This window comes from Triticum aestivum, chromosome 7D, assembly GCF_018294505.1.
Source record: "Triticum aestivum cultivar Chinese Spring chromosome 7D, IWGSC CS RefSeq v2.1, whole genome shotgun sequence".
Classification (NCBI taxonomy): Eukaryota; Viridiplantae; Streptophyta; class Magnoliopsida; order Poales; family Poaceae; genus Triticum; species Triticum aestivum.
Genome location: NC_057814.1, coordinates 57,939,804 through 57,949,549, shown reverse-complemented (window position 1 = coordinate 57,949,549; position 9,746 = coordinate 57,939,804). Strand labels below are relative to the sequence as shown.

Below are 9,746 nucleotides of genomic sequence, written 5' to 3'. Positions count from 1 at the left end.
TTGTGTACACGGACAGCTATTGCAGGACACGGTTTTTGCCGCACCCTTTGCTGCCACTGATGCGTGTTACTAGGCGGGCGCCGCAGAGGAACGCATGCGAGTAAATATAATAAGCTGATGTAAGTAGGCTGTAAAGATTTAAATAATATATTATTGCTGAGTTGGAAGAGAGAGAAGATAAGCCAAGGTTTTTATCAGAGGGAGTATCTTGCAAGTATTAATTGAGGTTTTTTTGCACCAGTTGATGCAACGGCCAAGGTTTTCAATCCTCTTTCTGAAAAAAGAAAGAAAAAAAGGCCATCTGGTAACGCCGGCACCTAATTAAGCCACAACCTCTTACATGGAATGCAAGGTAAATGTTGATGCCCTTTTCACATCCAACATCATGTGTTCTGCTTAGTCCACAGCTATTATTTTCTTTCTGGATACTTGAAGCAATGTAGCATCAAGCCTGCATGCCTACTGTACAATCTAGTGGGTTTATGCAACCAGGTTGTTGATTTCATCTACGAGAGAGTCCACAACAACTTTGTTTGCTGCCTCTGACGGATGCCAAACGTCCCAGAACACATATGTCCGTGCGCTCGGACAAGTCCCAGGTAACAGGGAGTTGCAAAGGATTGACGCCTCCACCGTCCCTGTGCCACAGCAAGCCCGCTTCGCCTCGGTGAACCCTATAGCACGAAACCCGTACATAAGACAGATGTGGTCAGAGCTCAGCTATAATATTGTGAGAAGACAAAAAATAGTATGTCATGCATCATTCCGACCATAAATAAGTACTCCCTCTGTAAACTAATGTAAGACATTTTTGCAAACTGCAAAAACATACTATTATATTAGTGTACAGGGGTAGTAGATTTTATATCCTACCTTGCGATACAGGAGAGGTAGCGAGGTTGTACAAAGGCGCATACATGTCGAGAACCACAATCTTGAGATCATGGTACTTCTTTGATAGTGAGTCAACAGCAGCTTTCAACTTCATGTTGTAATATTGGGCGTCGTTGTTGAGCCTAGACACACATCCGCTCCTCCCATGACCATACAATGTGATCGCCATGGGAAAACAACCAAAGGGTGGCAGGGAGAAGACGCCGATGCGTCGGGCTCCCATCTCGTAAAGTTGCTAAAATCAATTCAAGATTGAGAAGAAGGTACATGCATGATTTTAACTATCTATAAATCCTTTGTTCATCAAGCTATATATAGAAGAGCTTAGGTTTGGCGTTTATAGATTACCGTCACACTGTTGTTGAACATCCCGACGAGGCGGTCTGAGAATTGTTCTGCGGTTTGGTTCGTGTCGAGGAAAGGGTTGATGTAATAGTTGTAGACAAAGTCACATGAACCGGCGCAGATGATGTAGAGTGAGCCGGAGATGATGGAGCGAGCATGGCTGCTCCCAGCCACCACCGCCAGCTTAGCTTGGTAGTCTTTGAAGTACTTCAATTGTTGAGAGACAGAGATGGCTTTCTGCAGCAAGCCATTATAATAATAAAGTGATACATATATTTGCAAGAAAGGACACTCATCGATGATACTTACAATCAGAGTCCCATGGTCATTGTAGCCAGATGCAGCAGATGCGAAGTTAGCTCCAAGAAGAAGGTTCTGTCCTGATGCTTCTGGGCTGAGATAGGCCAGCGGAGAGCCATTGAACCCAACCTTTTCAGCTGCAACCAACACACAAATCACATTGTAAACGAAAGATATACATCGTGAAGTCACATCTGTGTGACAACTGACAAGATAGTCTAGGGCTAACCTATGAAATCGATAAGCAGCTTGCCGTTGCAGAACCTTCCTGTGGCGACATGGTCTTTGAAGTCCCTGCCATAGGGAGGGAAGTTGGCTTTGGCGATGGTAAAGATGTAGTTGTTGTTGCCTACATCCACCAGCGAGTCGCCGAACACCATCAGCGCGGGAACCGCTGGCCCTTCCTCACCGCTCTGCCCCGTTGGCTGCGTCGAAAGGAAGATAGCCAGGAGCAGCAAGCACCTCGACGACATTGTAGCCTGCCAGACTTGTTGCCATTGTGGCCTGCTGGACTAGCTACTACTTTGAGTTGGAGTTGTCCAGAAGACAAGAAGATACTGCTCTAGTGTAAAGAAATAACACTTTACAAAAAGAAAACTAGCGTGATGTGCCAAATAGAACAAACAAATAAAGTGGTAAGAAAACTACAGGGCGAGTGATCTAAACGCTGGTTTCTAGCTAGCCTGGGATCACCCACACGAAACACATGCCGTCTTTACAAAAAAGAAAAAGGAAACACAGACCATGTACAACAAAAAGGAACACATACCATGTACTATAAACCAGCAACAGAGAAACAAATGTTTATTTCTGCTTTTGGATAAGTATAAGCATCTGAAAAGGTATCGGTGCCGTGGAAGAAATAAGGAAAATACATTACGGTCGTCCACAGGAGCTTCTTCTGTTCTAGATCACCAAGCTTCAGAAAAGACTCCTGGTGTTTTGCCCGAGACCCAGATGGAGAAGGTACACATAGCAGAAGCCAAGCACCACAACACCTGGAAGAGAGAAGACGACAACCCCCAAATCGTTTTCGCGAGGGAAGGCTCACAGGCAAGGCAAATAAGACGGTTATATGGAAAATACGCAGGGCAACCATCACAGAATCTCTAGAGAAAGAACCAACACCACCGTCCTGACAAAGCGAAGGAGAGGAACCAGAAACCCACTGGCAACACGGCCCTCGCAAAGCGAAGATGACGAACCACAAGCAAGTAGCCTAGAAAAGCTCATAGATTTTCAAGAACTAGGATGGTACAAAATCTGAGCAGCCTTTTTCAGGGTAATCACTTGAAACATTCAAATCTGGCTCTGGCATTTTTACTCTAAACACAGAGTAATGGTGATTTAAACTTTTCTCCCCATGCAATCTGTAGACACTGCCCAGCGCTCCAGTGATTGGATTAGGGAAAGCGTAGAAGACACGCTTGAATCTTTGATGTACAAGTGCCATAGCACACCTTCAAATAAACAAACATGTCAGCAACCTAAACAGTAAGCAACAACCAGAAAATGATGCCATACTCTATAATATACTCCTACATTGTGCAGGGTTCCTAAACAAGGTAGATGTCAAATCCTGTGCAGAGATATGGTCTGTTTCTTCCAGACAAGTCACTCCCGCATTCTTGATGCTCAGCCTTTTCTTTATCCTGATGTTCAAGTTCAAACTTGTTAGAACATGATGGGGAGAACAACAAATATGCATCATTTTCAGTCCTGTGCTACAGTAGTTAGAGTCCAGGGGTTATTAAAGCAAAGTGGCAACCATCGAAGGCAAGATATAAGTAACAGGGCTCACCTTTGTAACTATCTTTGGCCGCTTTGCTGGTTCATTGTCGGAACAATTCTCCATATCGCCATTTAAGTTTGATTCCGTTCTTGGAGAAGTTGAAGTATGGAACAGCTTTTGATCTCTCTCGGCAGCATTTTCAATGGCAACTAGGGCAGCATGTCTTAGAGGATGCCAAAGAAAACCACCTTCAGAGGACAATGTCTTCTGCTCAGAAGACCTCTGTTTTGTCCATCCCCAAGAGTTTATACATGAGACCTCCAAGTTCAAGCAATGGCTAGCATGGGAGCTTGACAGCAACAGCCTGCCATCATTATCTTCAGTTGTTTCAGCCAAAGAGTGGGCACCATCTGCTTCCACATTGACACATCTGTTCCTTTCCAGAAAGCCGTCATGCTGGTGTGTTTCATCTGTAGCCTTTGAAATTATTTGCATACTTGATGGATCAACAATAATGGCCGTGTTGCCCACCTGGGGAAACCTCATCCATGCAGAAGTTAACAAAAAAAAGATCTATAACAAAGAACCAGCAAACTAAAACCACATAATAAAAATAAGAAAAACAATAGACATGGTATCCTTGCTAAAGTTTGAGTATATTGGACTTTGCATCAGGGTTGAAAAAAGTTCTCACTTAACACTAACAACAATATTTGGAAAATAATAATAATGAGAACCAGTAGAGTACTCTAGCAATAAATAAATAGTGCACAACCAGGAGTGATCACCTCTGATAATTCGATAGCAGTCCTCATGCAATCAAATATTGATGGTAATTCCTCCTCTTTAAATCCAGATGCACCACCAGTGCTGCAACATTAAGAGAAAAGTGCATCAGAAAGCTATTATGACATGACATTTACTATGCTTATAAGCTGCAATTCAAATTGCTTCCATTGACAAGAATCTATATGAGCAATCCTTAATTTTCCATCCGAAGTAGAGAACATTCCTATGGGTGTATGCAGTAATACTGCAAGTTACACACCGCAAATTATGATTCAGTTAGTCAATTGCTTATGACTGCTATGTCAAGTTACAAGCCTGTTTTCCTATTTTTGCCTTAATAGACCTTCCCTTGAACAGAGTACACATGTTTGGAATTGGAACTCTTTCTAGGCTGGGCACAACCTTAGTTGACAATCTGGGTTGTTAAGTACTCGTACGTCGTAGCTAAGGATAGCACTGCCAAAGACCATAACAAGGAACGGAAATTATTGCCATGCCAGCCTAAATTTGGCCTGTATGCCGATCAAGGACAGTGTGTTTCGTGCTACACAGGTGGTTTGTCCATTCGGTCAAAGCAATAAAGTGTACTCCCTCCGTTCCTAAATATAAGTCTTTTTAGACATTTCAAATGGATTACAACATACGGATGTATGTAGACATATTTTAGAGTGTAGATTCACTCATTTTGCTCCGTATGTAGTCACTTGTTGGAATCTCTAGAAAAACTTATATTTGGGAACGGAGGGAGTACAAGACAGGAGTAACCAATGGCATTAAAAAAGTAGAACACAGCAAATACATCCTATGAAAAAGAATCAAAACATACTCATGCAGGGGATGATATGAAGTTGGCCAGAGTTTGCACTGTTCCTCCCATTCCTCTTTCGACATAGCAGGATAGCTGGCAACCTGTGGAAGACATTGCAAATATCGAATATCAACATAAGACAGGCTTCACCTGTAAAAGAATCCAGTTGATTATATTTTGATACATCATGACTGATAACTATTTAGTTACGGCTTTATCTACTATCATTATTATCCACATTTTCACAGAACAAATACAATATATTTAAACAATGTTCCTGATGTAAGTGCATTCTGGACTATGTAATGCATTGCTATCAGACTGTCAACAGGTCAGACAAAGAAAACTTGGCGGTATTTGCCGCGGATACCAAACTAGAGACTACATTTTTCATTCATGATGAGTGCATGATAAATTTCACGAAGGTTACTCCATAATAGGAACTAGCAGGTGCTCATTTTCATGTGCTTATTTTGGCAAAATGAAAAGCTGACCCACAGCGATAGGAGTTCAATTCCACAAGGATACTTACTTTTGCAATGAAAGGGCTCAACTGGTAAGCCTCCACTACCTTCTGCACATCCTCAGAAAACCCATTCTTAGAACTTTCAATCCCAGTGGAAAGGCATAAGATGATCGATAACTCGGATTTTTCTGTCAAAGAAAAAGAAATAAAGAAAAATTACACAGGGAACAGTGAGCACCAAAATGTTTTGACATAGTCACTGGTCACATGTTATACACAGCTGTCCACATGGTGAGTTGCTGAGATTTATATCCAATCTATAGATGGTTGCACTAGTAGAAAAGGGGGCTTTTGTCCCGGTTGGTAAGGGCCTTTAGTCCCGGTTCTTACACGAACCGGGACTAAAGGCCGTCCACGTGGGCGCAGCCTGGAGCTCCACCTTTAGTCCCGGTTGGTGTTACCAACCGGGACTAAAGGAAATTTTATGATATTTTTCTTTTGAAAATTTTTTTTGCGAATTTTTTTTTTCAAATTTCTGAATTATTTTAACCTTTAATCTCTAATCACCACCCCTCATCACTGCTCAATTTATCCTCTAATCTCTAATCACCCCTCATCATTCCAAATCATCTAACTTCCCGGACGGTCACCCATCCTCTCACTACTCCAGCCTGAGCACGCTTAACTTCCGGGTTCTATTCTCTCTCGTTTCCAAGTCTGCACTTGTTGTTATCCTGACAATAGTAAGATGTCAATTCTATTAACCCTCAGGAATTTAGCTTGAGCATGAAGTGACACATTTCACTGTTTGAGTTTGAAACTATAGTTTTAAAAAACAATAATTATTTAGTAACACTAATATTTCTGGAATAATTAGTTTGACCTATTTGACCACAGTTTGACCAGGTTTGACCAAAATTCAAAAAAACTGAAATAATTATTTAGTAACACTAATATTCTAAAATAATTAGTTTGACCATTGTTTGACCACAGTTTGACCACAATTTGAATTTTTTTTAATTTTTTTGCCTCTCGAGATCTTAAAAGCCCCGTATCTTTTTTTCTGTTAGGTTTTTGAGGATTTTGAAAATGTTTAACGGGGTTCCCCCGGTTAAATTCGGATGAACTTTTCGAGTAGATGATTTTTCATATAAAAAACTTTTTCATCCGAGTTCGTATGCAAAAGTTATGCCCATTTTAAGAAATTCCAGAGAGATTTTGCAAATAAAGTCAAAATTCATATTTGTTAATTTTCCCAACAACTAGACCACATATCACATGGGAAACTTATTTTATTTTATTTTTTTGACATTTCCATCATTTTCTTTTGTTTTTCCTAAAACTGAAAAGGCGGTCCGGGGGGGGGGGGGGGGGGGGGGGGTTAGAGTTTGATGGGGCCCTTTAGTACCGGTTCGTGCCATGAACCGGTACTAATGCCTCAAAGCCCATTAGTACCGGTTGGTGGCACCAACCGGGACTAAAGGACTAACCTTTAATCCCAGTTGGTGCCACCAACCGGTACTAATGGGCATCTCACCCTTTAGTCCCGGTTCGTGGCACCAACCGGGACTAAAGGGCCCAGGTGAACCGGGACTAATGCCTTAGCCGCACGAACCGGGGCCAATGCTCACATTAGTCCCGGTTCGTGACTGAACCGGGACTAATGTGAATATTGTCCTGTGACGAAAGCCCAGTTTTGTACTGGTGTTGTGCTAGCATTAGACTATTAATAGCTCTGACATGGTAAGCTTGGAAGTATATATAGATCTATACAATGGCTTCAGTGATCAAGTGCTCCACTTTACGACGTTATGAAAGTATGCACTCATAGGGAAAATAGAAAATAATAGAGAATTAGGTAAAAGTGTATATACTACCACACTCAATAAGGCGACGCACCCGATTAACATGCCGCAGATTCTCCAGTGGGCACACCTGATTAAGTTGCCTGAAATGTCACTCACACTAACAAGTCACTTCCTGTAATATTACCAAAATGATTTTTAAAGTTTGTGTCCACACAAGGCAACAACATTCACATAATAGCACTTAAGCATGGAATTGTGAAACAAAATACAATTACAAATTAAACAAAAAGTGGGACTCGAATTTTATGTTAGTTTTCTATGTAGATAAATTTACTAATCCACAATTCCACTTTTGTGAACAAAATTGCCACTTAACCAATAAAATTATTTTATTTACTTTCGAAATTTGTATCCACAAGTTGTGGTCTAAAACATGAATCCAAAAGGTTACTAAGGTGTATTAAGCAAATATGAATTGAAATTGAACTCCTCTGTATGCTGTAATCGGTCGAACACGACAGCTATTTTTTACTCAGAGTTAGCATTAAGCAAAAATAATAATCATTCCGAAGGTACACCACTGAATAAAAGCAATCCTTAAATATTAATATGTTCTTGCCATCAATTAGTTTGACAAAAAAGAAGGACTAGTCAGTAATACTGTCCACAGAATAACCTTGTTAGTTGCAATCCTCTACTGATAAATCCTAACCAAAAATATCAGCTGAATAAACAACAAATAGGAGTAAATTCATGTACCTAATGACAGCATTGGCTACCTTGGATTCAACCTTCGCAGCCACCACATCAACTGGCAACAAAAGGAAGAAAAAGAGAGAATATGATACTAGAATAGCAGCAAAAACAACTATAATAACAAATTAGTGATTAAAAGAGAAACCTGTAGAATGTGGGAGGGGAGTTAGGTAGCCGGCGACCTCGATAAGCTCCCACGCCATGGCGACCAAATTTAAATGGAAACTGAAGTCAAGAAACAAAGAACTCACGGACTGATTCTTAAGGCGAGAAATTGTTCAATCTAAAATTGCAAGTTCTGGCACTGGACCAGTAAAAAAACAATAAACAGGACGAGGAATAAATGGATTGATAAATTCAACAAATGGAGGAGGCGAGTAAGTAACCATGGATAATGTGGAGGTCCGAGTCAAAGAGTTGGCGCAGGTATCATGTGTTGAGTTAAGAGCACAGAAGCATCAACCATTTAAAAACAAAGTCAACCTAATTAACCACGCACCGGGAATGAGGCGCATCACATGACATCAGGAATATAGACGCGCCTCCTAACTCCAATTTAGCTTATCCAAACCCACTGTCAACACTAGAGTACACAGAAAATAATATTACAAACTACAGCAGCATCCTGGGTGTGTTTGGTTCTGGGGGCGGGGGCTGGGGCTGGTAACTACAAATGCCATACTCAATAGTGCAACCGGCTCCAGTAGATCCATAAAATTTTGATTTCCAGGGCTACGATTCAACAAAGCGTTGCGACAATCACAGGTTCAATTTCAATACGATTCATCAACGCATTGGGACAAAAAAGGCTGAGAGGAGCGAGAGGGGGCGGGTGACCGGCTGACCTTGTGGTTCTCCGTGCTCGGGTAGAAAATGCTCCTTGGGGCGGCAGAGGAGCTCAGGGGGAGCGCAGCGGGGACGGCCTGTCGGCCTCCCGGCCGGCGACGGCGGGCGGAGCCAAACCCTAAGCGCCTCAGAGCGTTTCTCCGATCCTTCCGCCGGCGGTGGAAACGGGGAGGGAGAGTGGGCTTTTTTGATTGAGGAGGGGAACGCAAGACAGGACAAGGACGGCCAATCTAGAGGCCCACTGGCTTTCCAGGGCCCAGCCCACGACGGCGCATGTGCGTTTTGAACGGGGCACCCCGAAATCACTAATTAAGGAGTACTCGTTGCAAAGAACACTTCATTTTTTTCCGGTCGTGACAAGTGGCGCACATGCAGCGCGCCACTTGTCGTAACCTGGAAGTTTTCCTTTTTCTTAGATCCGTTTATTCAAAATGTTTTATCTCTTAAACCGTGCGTCTAAATCTTGAACCGTTTTTACCATTGGATTCCTCGCATCGAGATCTTCAACACTCAATCTCATGTTGATAGGTTTGGATAAACTTTTTTCACAAAAAAACCGGGCGAAAAAACCAAATCGGAAGCACTGTTTTTTCCCTTTCCGAAAGAGGCACGCCCGTGCCTCTCGCGAAATCACAACCGTGCCTCTTGTGGAAGCAAAGCCGTGACTCTCGTGAAAGAAAAAAAACAGAAAATACGGTTTTTTTCGTTTCCGAGAGGCACGGCCGTGACTCTCGCGAAAACACAACCGTGCCTCTCGCGAAAGCAAAACCGTGACTCGCGAAAGAAAAAAAAAACGCGTATTTTTTCCCTTTCCGAGAGGCACGGCCGTGACTCTCGCGAAAGCACAACCGTGCCTCTCGCGGAAGCAAAACCATGACCCTCGTGAAAGAAAAAAACAGAAAATGCGTTTTATTTTTCCCTTTCCGAGAGGCACGGCCGTGACTCTCGTGAAAGCATAACCGTGCCTCTCGCGAAAGAAAAACACACGTTTTTTCGCGCAAA

General features: G+C 42.3%; 2 protein-coding genes across 2 annotated transcripts; both read right to left on the bottom strand.

Annotated features, from left to right (window-relative positions):
* Nucleotides 1–353: 353 nt before the first annotated feature.
* On the bottom strand, nucleotides 354–2,463 carry LOC123169187 (GDSL esterase/lipase APG). The gene is made up of 5 exons (XM_044587034.1): nucleotides 1,769–2,463; nucleotides 1,549–1,676; nucleotides 1,243–1,476; nucleotides 874–1,129; nucleotides 354–674 (listed from the first exon to the last, which is right to left on the bottom strand). The coding sequence occupies exons 1-5, from the start codon at nucleotides 2,010–2,012 to the stop codon at nucleotides 481–483; spliced, it is 1,056 nt and encodes a 351-aa protein (XP_044442969.1). The 5' UTR covers nucleotides 2,013–2,463; the 3' UTR covers nucleotides 354–480.
* Nucleotides 2,464–2,791: 328 nt separating this feature from the next.
* On the bottom strand, nucleotides 2,792–8,916 carry LOC123169188 (tRNA-specific adenosine deaminase TAD3). The gene is made up of 10 exons (XM_044587035.1): nucleotides 8,744–8,916; nucleotides 8,044–8,123; nucleotides 7,902–7,953; nucleotides 7,212–7,282; nucleotides 5,401–5,522; nucleotides 4,887–4,969; nucleotides 4,060–4,141; nucleotides 3,341–3,802; nucleotides 3,082–3,191; nucleotides 2,792–2,999 (listed from the first exon to the last, which is right to left on the bottom strand). Exons 2-9 carry the CDS (start codon nucleotides 8,099–8,101, stop codon nucleotides 3,096–3,098), a joined length of 1,026 nt encoding a protein of 341 aa, XP_044442970.1. The 5' UTR covers nucleotides 8,102–8,123; nucleotides 8,744–8,916; the 3' UTR covers nucleotides 2,792–2,999; nucleotides 3,082–3,095.
* Between the last annotated feature and the right edge of the window lie 830 nt (nucleotides 8,917–9,746).

Excerpts from the sequence above, each read along its gene's own strand:
- LOC123169188 (XM_044587035.1), bottom strand. The coding sequence starts at position 8,101 with ATGGCGTGGGAGCTTATCGAGGTCGCCGGCTACCTAACTCCCCTCCCA. Across the intron at positions 4,970-5,400 it reads TGAGCCCTTTCATTGCAAAA|GTTGCCAGCTATCCTGCTAT; the intron begins GTAAGTATCCTT and ends TGTCTTCCACAG. Across the intron at positions 3,803-4,059 it reads CTGCTATCGAATTATCAGAG|GTGGGCAACACGGCCATTAT; the intron begins GTGATCACTCCT and ends AGGTTTCCCCAG.
- LOC123169187 (XM_044587034.1), bottom strand. The coding sequence starts at position 2,012 with ATGTCGTCGAGGTGCTTGCTGCTCCTGGCTATCTTCCTTTCGACGCAG. Across the intron at positions 1,477-1,548 it reads ATGACCATGGGACTCTGATT|AAAGCCATCTCTGTCTCTCA; the intron begins GTAAGTATCATC and ends GGCTTGCTGCAG. Across the intron at positions 675-873 it reads TACCTCTCCTGTATCGCAAG|GGTTCACCGAGGCGAAGCGG; the intron begins GTAGGATATAAA and ends TTCGTGCTATAG.